The sequence below is a fragment of the Dasypus novemcinctus genome, chromosome 5 (genome assembly GCF_030445035.2).
Source record: "Dasypus novemcinctus isolate mDasNov1 chromosome 5, mDasNov1.1.hap2, whole genome shotgun sequence".
Classification (NCBI taxonomy): Eukaryota; Metazoa; Chordata; class Mammalia; order Cingulata; family Dasypodidae; genus Dasypus; species Dasypus novemcinctus.
The window spans coordinates 131,530,333-131,544,398 of record NC_080677.1 but is presented as its reverse complement, the minus strand read 5'-3'; the positions used below and the strand labels follow the sequence as shown (position 1 = coordinate 131,544,398).

Here is a 14,066-nt window from a genome sequence, read left to right as displayed (position 1 = left end):
GGCCTAGGAAGAGGTGAAAACCCATGTTGAAATCGTTAGGAGGTCATTAGGAGCTAAATACCATTTACCACTTCAGCCAGGTCAGAGCCAGGCCACCTGAGTCCCGGATCTAAGCCAAATTCCAAAGCCCAAACAGAGCGCGCCCCACCCCCACCCCCGCTGCATTCTGGAATGTGTAGTCCCGGAGCAGCATATTTCAAAGAGGCTTGGGGTCACAGAAAAGGAATAACAAGAGCGGGGCACACTGGGAACCGCGGTGATTCGGCGGAGACGCCCGGAAAACGGACACGCGGTGCTTCCTGGGACTTGAAGTCCAAGGTTTGCCTCCGCGGTGGAACCGGAGTCCCGGGAGTCGAGTGCTGCAGAGAGCTTGAGCGCAGCCTGCTGGTGGCTGTAGTCTTCTTGTTTCCTAGGGCCCGGAGCATTACTGGGAGAGCTTGATGTTTTAGGACTACAAGCCCCAGAAAGCCATGTGCAGGCAGGAGGGCGGGGCGGGGTCGGAGGCTGGGGTACCTCCTCCTCTGCAACGCCGGGGCCGGATTCTTAGAGCCCAGGGCCCGCTGGGGTCCCCGCGGCCGCTGCGATGCAGAAATACGAGAAACTGGAGAAGATTGGGGAAGGTAATGGGACGACGAGATGTTCATGCAAGATCTTCCTGTGCAGACCCTTCAGGATTCCTTGCAGCCCTGGCTCCCCTACCGTCAGCAATACCCACAGACACTGAACCGGACCTTAGCACTCGCTGCAGCCCTGGGCCCCGAGCACAAAGCTCCGTGTAGACACCAACCTTTCAATGTTAGTTAGCATTTCCTGCAGGCCCCCACTTCCAACCGCAACACTCCCTGTCGACCTGACCTCCCAATCTCAGCACTTCCTGCATTTCGCACCCCTATCCCTGCATCACTTGCGGAACCTTACCCCAAACCCCACCTCGGTTCTCACTGGAGACCTCCAACCCCCAGCCTCAACACTTTTACCATCCCTCATTCCTCTCCCATACTTCTCGCCACTATTTCCAGACTCTCCCAAAGCACAGCCTTTATTATAGACCTCGGTACCCTTGCAATCATACCCTCTTTCCTGCAAAAACCCTTGAGCCTCTGCAGACACCTTCTCTGCCAGCCCCACCTACCACCTCCTCACTCCTTAAGCGCTCCCAAGCCCAGCCTTCAGCTGCATCCTTTACCTGAACTCCTCCAGGCATCAGAAACAACGCCCTCTTAAGGACGCCTCTCCTCCCAGGAGCAATTTTTAAGTGGGGAACCATGCCCCATGCTTTCCCTCACATCTGACCTCCTTCCTTTAGGCACCTATGGAACAGTGTTCAAGGCCAAAAACCGGGAGACTCATGAGATCGTGGCTCTGAAACGGGTGAGGCTGGATGACGATGATGAGGTAGGACTGTGCATGAGGTCCAGGGGGGGAAGCTTGAGGGCCTAGGCTGGGCGGGATCTGATGGTTTTGCCTCCCTCCCATATGCAGGGAGTGCCGAGTTCTGCCCTACGGGAAATCTGCCTACTCAAAGAGCTGAAGCACAAGAACATTGTCAGGTGTGTAAACAGGCAGTGGTCAGTTGGAGAGGGTGGAGCTTCAAGGCTGGGCCTGGCCCGGCTGATATTGGGATAGTAGCGCCTAAACTATGGGCCTCCTGGGCTGAGCCCGTCTTTCTCCCTAGGCTTCATGATGTCCTGCACAGTGACAAGAAGCTGACTTTGGTTTTTGAGTTCTGTGACCAGGTAAGGTGGGGGTTTCAGGGACGGCAGCCTCGGGAGGGTAGAGGGGCCCAGACTGAGACTTTGTCTCATCCCCCCACCCTTTTTAGGACCTGAAAAAGTATTTTGACAGCTGCAATGGTGACCTAGACCCTGAAATTGTGAAGGTGAGGGGGACTCATTGAGGCTGGGTTTGGAGTCCATATTCAGTGTAAGAACTCTCTGAGCACCAATTTGGGGCCTTTAGTAAGGGACACTTTGGTGTGTAAGAGAATGAGAAGTCCCTATTCCTGCCTTCCAGTAACCTCCAATCTTAGTGAACCATTTTCACATGATCTCATTTGGCCTGCACTGTCACACACTAATGGAAATTATCCTGCCTTCCAGTAACCTCTAATCTTAGTGAACCATTTTCACATGATCTCATTTGGCCTGCACTGTCACACACTAATGGAAATTACCTTACTTACCTTGAGAGATGAGAAAACTGAGGCTCAAAGAGATACATGCATTCATTTAACAGATATTTATTTACTGCTCTGCTATGTGCCAGGCACTGCTCTAGGCCCAGGACCCAGTGCCTTGACCCAGTTTCCAAAGGCTGAATTATAAAGCCTAGTATGTATGGTGATGCTTAAAATGTGTGTGTTCACACAAGGCCTGGGGGGAAAGATCAGAGTGGGCTGGGAAGGTAGGAAGGCCCATCAGGTGGTAAGTTCAAAAAGATGGGAACCAGGGCCACCTTGTTCACTGAGGCACTTCTAATACCTAGCACAATACAAAGTAGGTCCTCGAGGCGAATGAATGCTGTCCTGAGCTTGGTTCTGAAAGGTGGATGGTTTTAGATAGGCAAGGAAGTGTTGGGTAGACTTTAGAGACAAAGCAGAGAGGCGAGAAGGGGAAACAGCCATCACTGGGCAAAGTTTCACGTCCAGAGTGTCTGACTCTGCCTCCCTCTGCTCCCAGTCATTCCTCTTCCAGCTGCTAAAAGGCCTGGGATTCTGTCACAGCCGCAACGTGCTGCACAGGGACCTGAAGCCCCAGAACCTGCTAATAAATAGGGTACGGCTCAGGGGAGAAGGTGGAGGTTGAGGAGGCTGGGGGGGTGATGAAGGAAGCTGGGCCGGAAGAAGGAGACTTGGAGCCCCCCCCCCCCAAGGCTATGTTGGAGCCCTTCTCCGTGTCCCCTTCCCATCTCCCTTTAGAACGGGGAGCTGAAATTGGCTGATTTTGGATTGGCTCGAGCCTTTGGTATCCCTGTTCGCTGTTACTCAGCTGAGGTGAGCTGGGGGGAGGGGAAGTGGGGGTGAGGGCGTGAAGCCCTAGTGAGCACCTCTTAGCCCCAACTCAAATCCCTACCCAAAGCATTCTGGTTTTCAACTCTGAGCCTTTTTCCTAGCCTTCTAAGTGGGGGGTACCTGTGGGTGGGATCTTCTCCAGGTGGTCACACTGTGGTACCGCCCACCGGATGTCCTCTTTGGGGCCAAGCTGTACTCCACGTCCATCGACATGTGGTCAGCCGGCTGCATCTTTGCAGGTGACATGCTGGGGGTCTGCCTTTTTCCCTCCAAGTTGGGTTAACAGTAGAGTCTGGAGGGTCCCCTCAGGGGAAAGGGACTGGGGGCCCTGGGGGATGGGGATGGAAGGTACAGAGGATACCAGTGGGCATGAGGGGTTCTTATGTCACCTTTTCTCATTCCCTTCTTCCTTTCCCCAGAGCTGGCCAATGCTGGGCGGCCTCTTTTCCCTGGCAATGATGTCGATGACCAATTGAAGAGGATCTTCAGATATCCTTCCCTGTCCCTCTCCTCGAGCCCCCTGAAGTGGAGTAAGCCCATGGAGCTTAGAGTGCAGGGGTGAGGCTGGCTGGCGAGCTGGGCAGGGATGGTGGGGTCTGCGAGCCTTCTCCTGAGGGTGAGAGGTGGAGAGTGGACGTGGGGACACTGACCGCCACAGTGCGGATACAGGCAGCAGGAAGGTGTGCCGTGTCCACACAAGGAGGGACCCCGAGAGGAAGAAGCCAAGAGGAGCCTCTTCCGGATGCGAAAGAGGCAGGAGGGCTTTTTGTGGGAGTAGGTGAAGGATGACCTGGTTCATGAGGCAACAGACTTCAGGATTTCAGTTAAATAGTTAACCTTTGTAGACATTATGTAAGTGAGACCGAACATCAAAGTCACACAGGCTTAGGGCCTGTTTCTGTCATGAGTCTAGGTAGGGGTGGGTATGAGGATTCCCACCTACCTGGTAAAGGGAAGAGCCCCTTCCCCCTGAGGACAGAGGCCCTTCCACCTGAGTGGTCCTTGACCACATGGACACGCTGCTGGGGACACCAACCGAGGAGCAGTGGCCCGCCATGACCAAGCTACCAGACTATAAGGTGTGAAGGGGGAGGGGTGGCGGTTCACTGGGATTGCGTTTACCTCACAGCCTAGCTGCTGTCACACCCCCAGAGTCCTGGTTCTGACTCTCCCTGACCCCCCACAGCCCTACCCAATGTACCCGGCCACCACGTCCCTGGTGAACGTCGTGCCGAAGCTCAATGCCACTGGGAGGGACCTGCTGCAGGTGACTGAGGGCATGGGGGTGGACGGGAGGGCAGGACGTGTCTACAGGGGTCTGGGAGAGGGTGGGGCTCTGGAGACCTGACCAGGTCTGAAGCCGCCACCGCTGTTCTCCCCTCTCTCCAGAACCTCCTGAAGTGTAACCCCGTCCAGCGCATCTCTGCAGAAGAGGCCCTGCAGCACCCCTACTTCTCTGACTTCTGCCCTCCCTAGGCTCCAGGACCCCTGGCTGCCAGGCTAGGGCCTGGCCTTTTTGAGCCACCCTCCGGGGAGGGGAGGGGTGGGAGGTGGGGGGCGGTGTACGGTGCACTGGAGCTCCAGCTGTGCTGGGCCCAGCCAGGGTGGAGGTGCCAGGCCAGTGGACGTGCCCTACTCCGTGTTCTTCACTCCCTCTGTGGACTTTATTTAATTTCATAAACTGGCTCCTTTCCCACAGCCTGGTTCATGTGGTGCTGGAGTGCCTTTGGAGGGGGCGGGGTTGGGGAGAGGTCTCAGCTCCCCTGCAACCCTGCCTCGAGCTCACAAACCTACCCCACCGCCCGCCCATCCTTGCTCCTCTCCTCTGGAGGTCAGACCCTCACCCCTCATAGCTGGGGGCAGGGCTGGCCTTGCCCCTCTCCCCAGGAGGGCGTGGCACGGTCCTGAGGGGTCACACAGCCAGGGCTGAGAGTCAGGACCAGCTCTCTGGAACGCGGAGGAAAAGGCCAGGCCTTCCACTCGGTTCTCCCAATCCCTTCAGTCCTGTCATGACCCTCCCCTCTGCATCCCCACCCAGAGTCCCTTCAGATGCTGACAGGAGGGACCCAAACGTGTAGCCCTTCCCTCTGCCCTTACTGACATGGGAGTCCCAGCCAGTGGGCTGCAGAGAGCAAGGAAGTGGGCCCACAGCCGGGGCCTGGCGGGAGGGGGAAGGGCAAGGAAGGCCATCAGGCTGCACTTCTGCCCCAGCCCACCCCTCCTGCTGACTCCAGCTGCAGCTCTTGTGGGGGCGGTTGGAGAAGCAAGAGCTGTTCCCATGGAGACAAACCTTTGTGTGCTGGGTCTTGGACCCAAATGTGAGAAAAAGAGTCATGACCTTCTGAGCCAGGAAGACAGCTTATGTTCTTGGAGGCAGAACCAGCTCTTGTCTTCTCCCAGCCTCCGTCCCACCCCTTGCTGGGCTGTGGGTCAGGGCCTTCCAGCTAGAGCCCTCCTCCCCGGTCAGTACCCAATGTGGCTGCCCTCCTGACCTGACTCCTCTCTGCCCTTCACGCTCCCTCCCAGCTTTGGACTTCGAGGACACCTGCCCTCTGCTCCATTCCTTCTGATGTTAGTGGATGAGGTCATTCACACTGAGGTGCCAATGACTGATACTCTCATACTGTGTATTCTCCCCCAGAAAGAGTATGGGACTGAACCATGGCCAGCCCCAAATTTCAGACACCATGACAGGCAAGGAGGGCTGACTTTGACCTGACTAGTCCCTGCCCTAGAAGAGGAACACCTGGGACTGATGCCTTAAAGCTTTATTTGGGGTGAAGATGGCAAGGACAGGTGCAGGGTGGGCCTGTTCAGGATGTCAGGGTGGGGCCCTGAAGACAGACACCAGCCCTAGAGCCGCGTGACGAGGTAGCAGGTGCGGTGGGAGGCAGAGAGGGTCTTGGTGACAGCGCAGGGAGGGGTGGGAGGCCTGGTGAGAGACAGCCCATGGCGCTGGCCCAGAAGGCCTTCACACCACTCCCTGCCCTCCCCCCGCCCTCCCTCGGGAACCACACCTGCCCCTCCTCCCTTGGCCTTGGGGGGCCAGGTCGGGTTACCTGGGCCCCAGGCTGAGGTGGGAAACGTGGGTTCCGTGGCCGCCCAGCCCTTCCTGAAGCTGTGGGAGGATGGAGGGGGTCAGCGGTGGGGAGGGAGTCCTCCCTCCCAGCCCCCCGCTATTCAGTGGGTTTTTCTCAGCTGGATAGGGACAGTGTTCTAGGCTCTCCAGGGTAAGGGGCGAGGGGGAGGGGCGCAATCACCCACATTGGAGGCAGCAGGAGAGGAAGGAGGGGCTGTTACCAAATTGGTGCTGGAGTGCCTCTGGGAGCGTCTTCGTTTCCAGAAATACCCCAGGACCTTGTCTCGGAACACCTGGGGGCAAGCAGTAGGGGGACGGAGACAGCTTGCACCATGCTCCCTGGTCACAGTGTACCCCCGCCATCAGGGCTGCGGCCCACCTCACAGAGGTAGTCTAGGATCTCGAGGATGGTGAGCAGGCTGGCACCGATGAACAGCCCCATCTGGCCCCCAATGTCACCTGCGGAGACAGGGTCATCCATCGGCTCCCAGCCACCCGCCCTGCCCGCCCCTCCCCCAGGCCCCCCAAGCTGCGCTGCACACACACCCAGCAGTTCCGACACTTCATAGGCCGCCTTCTGCTCCACAGTCTGGTAGTCCAGGGCCTCAAAGAAGATGTCCAGCACTAGCACGTTCTCCCTGAAAGAAAAGGCCAAGAATGTTTACCGCGCGCCCACTGGTGCCAGCTGCTGGGAGGAAACATAGGTTCTCTAGTCTCTGAATTCTTTCAGGAATCCTGGGCGGGGGACATTAACATCCTATGTTCAGGCTCAGCAGCGGTCAGAAAGAGTAAGCAGCTTGCCACATGTCCCAAGGTGAGCGCGGAGACTGGTGTCAAATGAGGAGCGCGCGCCCTAGAGCGCTAACCCCGTGGTCCCCGCCAGCAGTCCCACTTCCACACGGAGGAGGGCGCGCCCAGGTCTGCCCCACCCCGAGGCCCCACCCCGAGGCCCCGGCTGTCCGCCGCTGCTCACGAGATGTACGCCTCGCTGCGGTTGTACTTTCGGGCCAGGTAGCGGGCGGAGGCGCGGCTCGGGATCCGCACCATGGAGAGCTCCTTGGCATAGCGCGTGCTGGAGCACGGGCTGGGGCAGGCGCACGCGTCCTTGCGCAGCATGGCGTCTGGCGTGGAGATGTGCCAAGAGTCAGGGCCTACCGCCCCGCGGGCTCGGGTTCATGGGGCCGTGCGGGTTGGAGACGGGGATGAAGGGGAGGGTCGCCCCTTACCCAGGGTCGGGTTGGCACAGTCCTTGTACTGCTGGGGGCTGCACACCGGTGCGCCACCTGGAGGTGGGGGAAGAAGACAGGGCTTCAGGAGCTGTCCGAACACTACCCAGGCCAAACCGCCAGCTCCCTCCAAGGGCCCGGAACCCACCCCCATCCGCAGCCCCTTACCAGGCATGTGCATCATTCGACAGCCGCACTTCCGAGCCACATAGCGGGCCTCACAAGCCAGGCGGCAACCCATTAGGCTATAGGGAGAGCTGGGGCCTGGGCTGGGGCTGGGGGGATCCAGGGGACCAGAGGGCTCCAGTTCAAAGTCCGGGTCCAGAGATACAGAACCGCAGTCACCCCAGGGCCGTGGAAGGAAGCTCAGCTGTGGAGGGGCAGGGTTAAGGAGGACCCTTCCACTTTGGCAGCACCCAAGTCGAACTGTGGGAGGTTTAGTGTAGGTTGGCAGCTCCTGCGACAGGCTCTGAGAAACTGAGGGATCTGGTGTCTGAGGTGGTGAGGAGCTGACAGAGGGAGAGGGGATCCTAGGGAAGGTCTGGAGGGACAGGTGAGGATACTTGCTGCTGCTGGCAGGATACGAACGTCTGGTAGCCAGGGGATGCCCCGAAGCCCAGCTGGTCAATGCTGGGTGGCTCCTCCTGGCTGTGGATCTGGACTCGAATCCCCACCTCAAAAGGAGTGTCCTCTGCAAGGGAGGAGGACCCTTGGGATCTGAGACCCATCCATTGGATCTCCTGCCCCAACCAGGCAAGATCTTCTGAGCAGCCTTCTCTTCCCAAGACTCTGACAAACCAACTTTGCCCCGTTCTCACAGATAAGGAGCATGCTCAGGGCATCCCTCCCTGGCACTTCCCTCCCCTCCTTCCCAGACCTTCTATGCTCCCCCATCTATGCCACTGCCCCTGCTCCCTTCACACACGTACTCCCGTACCCTTGTCCCTCCACACGGGTAGATACTCATCCTGCTGCACATCCAGCATGATCTCCAGTCCGTTGCCTGCCCCACCCTTGGGAGTGGTGAGAAGCTCTGCCCCGCCTGCGCCAGAATTAAAGGTGTAGCAGTGACCCATCCGTGTGAAGATCTGGGGGTGGGCAAATGGGGTGACTAGATCTCACCAGGGGATGAGAAACCCAAGCCAGCCTTCCCCCACGTACACACACAGGCCGTGGAACCTCTCCCCTTCCTCTTTGAACATGGAGGCCCACATTTCAATGACCCCCAACCCTACCCTCAGAAAGACACAAGGGGGAAGCGGATGTGGCTCAACTGGTAGAGCATCGGTCTACCATATGGAGGGTCCAGGGTTTGATCCCCAGGGCCTCCTGACTCATGTGATGAGCTGGCCCATGCACAGTGCTCCCAAGTGCAAGGAGTGCCATGCCACGCAGGGGCACCCCCACATAGGGGAGCCCCATGCACAGGGAGTGCACCCCACAAGGAGAGCCACTCCACGTGAGAAAAAGCACAGTCCACCCAGGAGTGGCGCGGCACACACGGAGAGCTGACACAGCAAGATGACGCAACCAAAATGAGACACAGTTTCCCGGTGCTGCGTGACAATGCAAGTGGACCCAGAAGAACACATAGCAAATGGACACAGAGAGCAGACAACGGGGGGCGGGGAAGGAAGGAATAAACAAATTTTAAAAAGACACGTAGTTGGACCCTCATGGGCTCCCATCATTTCAGTTTCTCCTCTCCCCCCCCCTTCCCCACCCCACCACGCAATCCAGGGTGCAGGCTACGGGGCAGCTGTTTCTTTGAAGATAAAGCTAAAAGGAAGTGGGTCCCAGCTGGGCTGGCACAACTTCTCTGGGGATGGCACAACTTTGAGGAGGCAAAGGAGAAAAAAGTCCCCTCCCCCTGGCAGAGAGAGGGGTCTTCTACCTCAGGACATTTCCACTAGAGGACCCTCCCCCAGGAACAGCATCTTCACAAACCAGACAGACCTCAGGCTCAGAGCCGGCCTGAGTCGGTGCCCCTTGCTGGGAGGCCTGACTTAGTGCACTGCAGTTTGGCTGGGTGACAGGGAGGAGGTCCCCAAGGAGGTCAGCTCCCTGGGCCGAAGAGGAAGGTACTGGTGAGGTTGGCCTGGTTGGGAAAAAAAGGATCCTCACACAGAGGGTGTTAAGGTTCCCTGACTTTTGGGGGCACCTAAGCTGGCAAGGGGTGTGTGGGTCCCAGGCAGGGACTGGTTGGCCCTCAGGGTCCCTGGGCAGGGCGGGCAGGACAGCCAGCTCACCGAGGTGAAGTTTTCAGGCCCACAGGGCTGGCCGCGGTAGCGGCAGTCTAGCAGCATGTCTCCAAGGGCGTGTCCGGCCCGGGCATAGAGCTGTGCCATGTCGAAGGTGGGACTGGGCATGAAGCCGGGCGGAGCGGGGGGCCGGCCCAGGGCACGCAGGTAGGCGGCGTGCTCTGCGGGATCCAGGCCCAGCAGCGCGGGCCCGGCCCAGTGCAGGTCATTGGGCGTCAGGCGCGAGCGGCGCAGCGGGTTGATGTTGCACAGGGTGATGGCGGGGAAGATGAGCCAGTGGCTTTCGCGCTCGTCCAGGGCTGTCTCGTGGTGGAACTCCCCGTAGTAACGCACCCTCTCGGCCACCTGGTAGAGGAAGGCGGCCAGCGACAGGAGCACGGCCACGGCCCACAGTCCCCGGCGCGGGGTCAGGCCCCCTGGGCCAAAGATGTGGCCCAGCCCGTGCAGCGTGCAGCTGCTGGCGAAAACGCGGATGTCCGAGGCCGGCCGTGGGGCCTCCTCCAGCCTTGAGGGGGGCTTCATGGCTGGAGCCCAGGGAGGGGACAGGGAGCTGTGACTTAGACTACGGGGAGTCAGAGGGGGGGAGACGGGGTTCGTCTCTGGGCTGGGAGGGGCTGAGATAGGATTCGGGTGGCCAGGCAGGGTCGCAGTGGAAAGGGCCGGGCCAGGAAAGGGTGGAGGAGAGGTGCCAAGACGGAGAGGTGGGGAGGTACTGGCCTGGTGGAATTTGATGGGATGATCTGGCCAGTCCTGCTGGGCCTTTCCCTGGAACAGGCTGTGGCTCCGCCGGGCTTGGCACTGGCTTGGGGGCTCCACAGCGAGGACCAGGTAGGGCGCCGCCGACTGTGGCGAGCAGGGGCTGCTCTGCTGAAGTGGTGCTGAGCTGGGAGCTTGCTGCAGAGGATTGGGTTTCAGCAGTGAGGGGGGTACAGGGGCTGGCTGAGCAGTCTGGGGGGCGGGGGAGGTCCCTTGGGCCCCAGGCTGAGCCATTAGTGCAGTGTTGGCAGGTGGGGTGGGCTGTGGCTGTCAGAGACCAGAGGCGCCAGGAGAAAACCGCAGCAATCTCGGGTAGGGCTCGAGGTGAGCCCAGAGATATATTGGGGTTAGGGTGACTTTGGGGTCCCCTTAGGCTACCAGTTGCAGTCCCCATGTGTTGGGCCTGAGGGTCTGAGGTGACCCTCAGGCCCGGCCCTCCCTCCTTTCGTCTCTCCTTCCTTCCCACTGACCTCATCTAGGATCATTTGTTCTTCCACAGAGAGTGGAGTTGGCCCTTGACCAAGCTGGAAAGTGGTGGGAAGTTTGGACTGAGCGGAGCGTCTCTTTCAGTGCCCCGGTGTTCCGGGCTGCACTGCGTAGCCAGCGGCCCCTCCAGGCTCCGTGTGGAGGGCCGGCCCCTCTTGTGAGCACCCCTCTCTCCCTAAGGAGTCAGGTCCCACCTCCCCTTGCTGGGGTCTCTGCCTCAATGACTGTAGGGTACCTTGCCTCCCTCCCTGGTAATATGGGTGCCGACTCACTGGAGCCAGCTTTGCCCTAAAAAGTATGGAATCGTGTGCACAGTGTGCTACTTCTTGGCTCTAAAGGGGGAGAGAAAATAAGAATATCTATTCACATTTGCTTGTATTTGCATAAAGAATATCGGAAGGGTAGATAAGAAAAATGGTATTTTGTGGAAATTGTGGGGAACAGGGAAGACAGGCAGTTGGGTGTGGGGCATCTGTGTTTATCTTTTTATATTGTTTTGTTCTTTTCATTTGGTTTTTAAACCATGTGAATATATAACCTGTTCAAGAAATTAAATCTAAAGAAAGAAAAGAAAAAAAGAAAAAGTTGCTCTGAGACCCCAGCAACCTCCTGTTGAATTCTTACTCAGATTCTCAGAGCCCCTTGAATGTGCCAAGAACACCATTCCCAGAGCCACAGAGGGCCAGCTCTTGCCTACTTCGCCTGGTCGTGCTATTCATCCACTTGTGCCCTGGCAGCCCCTCTAGATCCAGGGAGGTCCCCTGCTGAACTCTTCACTGTGGGGTTTTAGCATCTCCAAACACCTTCAGAACCTATCACCAAGGACCCTTTCCACAGGGCGTCCTAGGCCCTGGGCTATCAGGCAGTGGCGTCAACCCCTCTCCCTGGGGCCCTTCCCCACCCTGCCCAGGACCTGTCCCCACACTCCCCACACCCCCAAGTCTATCCTAGCTCGGAGCCTTTGCCAGCTCCTCACATCCTTACTAGCTGGGCCTACCCCCTCCTAATACCCATCCCACCCTCTTCAGCTTTCTTGCAGCAGGATGGAGCTCAGGACCAAGGTGTGAAGTCCCTGCCCCAGCAGCCGTGGGTCCTCTGACACCCGAACACCTTAGCCACTCTATACACCATTTCATATTTTGCCCTTTGCACTTAACAATATTTGGAGACCTTGTAGCAGTACCTGGAGAACTTCCTCAGCCTTTCTTTTCAAAAAATTACATACCATTCCATTATGCGGATGTCTTTATGTGCTTGTGCAGGTATAGCTGGGAGAAAAACTTCCAGAAATAGAACAGCATTGGTAATTTGATAGATATCCAAACCCCCCTCCAGAGGAGTTATGCCCTTTTGCATCCCCATCAGTAATGTAGGGTGCCTGTTTTGGATGGAGCTTTCCTAAAGGAAGAACCACTATCCTCAAACAAGCTTGGGGTGACCACAGGGACTGGCTAGAAGATACCCTGGGCTATGGTGCCTAGCACTGTGTGAGAAAACTGGCCTTGGAGGGGCAGAGCCAGCACGGTATCTGACCAAAGAGGCTTTGGGTAAGCTAGAGATGACGATGAGTTGGGGCTGAGGGACACTCCTAGTGGTTGTAGCAGAGACCTCCAGAAAGCAGAGTTGCTGATGGCCAAGTTAGAGTCAACTTGCCTGAAGTGGGACAAGGATGTCTTTTTCCTCCAAGGCATAGGGGACTGGGGGCAGCAGCAGGAGGCCCAGGCAGCTTCCGAGTGGAAGGGCTGCCGCCCAGCTCAGGGCCACAGGCGCCAGCCCATAAACGCCCTCACAGAGGACTGCACATAGAAGTGTCTGGCCTGGACCTGTCAATGTCGAACTCTTCCCTTTAAACATTCACCTGCCCTGTAGGATTTAGGAATTGGGAGGAGTTTCACCACGAGCCTCAGAGAAAGCAGCCACTTCTCCATTAATTTAGTCAGTGAAATTTATTTCTACTCCACCTCCTTCCAAAAAGCATTTGTGCAGCCTGGTTCATTTCAGACTTAAGTGACAGAAACAACATGGTCCCACCAGTGGAGCCTTAGCTCACTGCGCCGCACACTTGTTTGTCTGTCCTCTTGACAAGACGGTAAACTTGATGAGTGCAGGGACTGTGCCTCGGTCCCTGCTGTAGGCACAGTGACACAGGACAAGTACTTAAATGTTTTTGAAGGAACAAGTGAATGAAATGGTTTATCACAGGTGTGACCCTTCTGAGGCTATCGCATCATGATTTTAAAAGTGTTTTAATGAAGATTATCACACTTTTTTTTTAAAGATTTATTTTATTTCTCTCTCCTTTCCCCCCTTGTCTGTTCTCAGTGTCCATTTGCTGTGTGTCCTTCTGTGTCTGCTTGCATTCTTGTCAGGCAGCACCAGGAAACTGTGTGCTTTTTTTGTTGCATCATCTTGTTGCATCAGATCTCCATGTGTGCGGCACTACTCCGGGGTGGGCTGCGCTTTTTTTACAGGGGGCGGCTCTCCTTGTGGGGCACACTCTTTGTGTGTGGGGCACTCCTACACAGGGGATACCCCTGCATGGCATGGCACTCCTTCTTGTAGCAGCACTGCGCGTGGGCCAGCTCACCACATGGGTCAGGAGGCCCTGGGTATCAAACCCTGGACCCTTCATATGGTAGGCGGACGCTCTCTCAGTTGAGCCACAACCGCTTCCCCCACTTTAATTCTTTTTTTTTTTTCTTTTTTTTTTTAAATTTTTTTATTTTTTATTGACTTTGTAATAATATTACATTAAAAATATATATGTGAGGTCCCATTCAACCCCATCCCCCCACCCCCCCTCTCCCCCCCCCAACAACACTCGTTCCCATCATCATGACACATCCATTGGATTTTGTAAGTACATCTTTGGGCACCTCTGCACCTCATATACATTGGTTCACATCATAGCCCATACTCTCCTCCATTCCATCCAGTGGGCCCTGTGAGGATTTACAATGTCCGGTGATTGCCTCTGAAGTACCATCCAGGGCAGCTCCATGTCCCAAAGACGCCTCCACCTCTCATCTCTTCCTGCCTTTCCCCATACCCTTCGTCCACTATGTCCACTTTTCCCATTCCAATGCCACCTCTTCTATGTGGACATTGGATTGGTTGTGTCCATTGCACCTCTATGTCAAGAGGAGGGTCAGATTCCACCTGGATGCTGGATGCAATCCTCCCATTTTCAGTTGTAATCACTCTAGGCTCCATGGTCCCCACTTTAATTCTTAAAACAAGCTTTCTTC

At 57.0% G+C, this 14,066-nt stretch overlaps 2 protein-coding genes across 3 annotated transcripts; one reads left to right on the top strand and one right to left on the bottom strand.

Annotated features, from left to right (window-relative positions):
* Positions 1–487: 487 nt before the first annotated feature.
* Positions 488–4,708, top strand: CDK5 (cyclin dependent kinase 5). 2 transcript variants are annotated; one of them, XM_004458274.3, is made up of 12 exons: positions 488–620; positions 1,307–1,395; positions 1,483–1,550; positions 1,676–1,736; positions 1,823–1,879; positions 2,679–2,774; positions 2,918–2,992; positions 3,153–3,249; positions 3,430–3,499; positions 4,029–4,089; positions 4,197–4,277; positions 4,400–4,708. In XM_004458274.3, the coding sequence occupies exons 1-12, from the start codon at positions 584–586 to the stop codon at positions 4,484–4,486; spliced, it is 879 nt and encodes a 292-aa protein (XP_004458331.1). In that variant the 5' UTR covers positions 488–583; the 3' UTR covers positions 4,487–4,708. The 2 variants fall into 2 exon arrangements, with proteins under 2 accessions (XP_004458331.1, XP_004458332.1); XM_004458275.3 differs by lacking the exon at positions 2,918–2,992.
* A 1,155-nt stretch (positions 4,709–5,863) lies between these two features.
* On the bottom strand, positions 5,864–10,098 carry ASIC3 (acid sensing ion channel subunit 3). The gene is made up of 11 exons (XM_004458273.2): positions 9,565–10,098; positions 8,253–8,403; positions 7,879–8,006; positions 7,484–7,685; positions 7,316–7,372; positions 7,063–7,210; positions 6,636–6,727; positions 6,469–6,548; positions 6,311–6,382; positions 6,070–6,128; positions 5,864–5,942 (listed from the first exon to the last, which is right to left on the bottom strand). The coding sequence occupies exons 1-11, from the start codon at positions 10,096–10,098 to the stop codon at positions 5,864–5,866; spliced, it is 1,602 nt and encodes a 533-aa protein (XP_004458330.1).
* Between the last annotated feature and the right edge of the window lie 3,968 nt (positions 10,099–14,066).

Excerpts from the sequence above, each read along its gene's own strand:
- ASIC3 (XM_004458273.2), bottom strand. The coding sequence starts at position 10,098 with ATGAAGCCCCCCTCAAGGCTGGAGGAGGCCCCACGGCCGGCCTCGGAC. Across the intron at positions 7,686-7,878 it reads TATCCTGCCAGCAGCAGCAA|CTGAGCTTCCTTCCACGGCC; the intron begins GTATCCTCACCT and ends GCCCCTCCACAG. Across the intron at positions 6,383-6,468 it reads TCCTAGACTACCTCTGTGAG|GTGTTCCGAGACAAGGTCCT; the intron begins GTGGGCCGCAGC and ends GCTTGCCCCCAG.
- CDK5 (XM_004458274.3), top strand. The coding sequence starts at position 584 with ATGCAGAAATACGAGAAACTGGAGAAGATTGGGGAAG. Across the intron at positions 1,880-2,678 it reads TAGACCCTGAAATTGTGAAG|TCATTCCTCTTCCAGCTGCT; the intron begins GTGAGGGGGACT and ends CTCTGCTCCCAG. Across the intron at positions 3,250-3,429 it reads AGCCGGCTGCATCTTTGCAG|AGCTGGCCAATGCTGGGCGG; the intron begins GTGACATGCTGG and ends TCCTTTCCCCAG.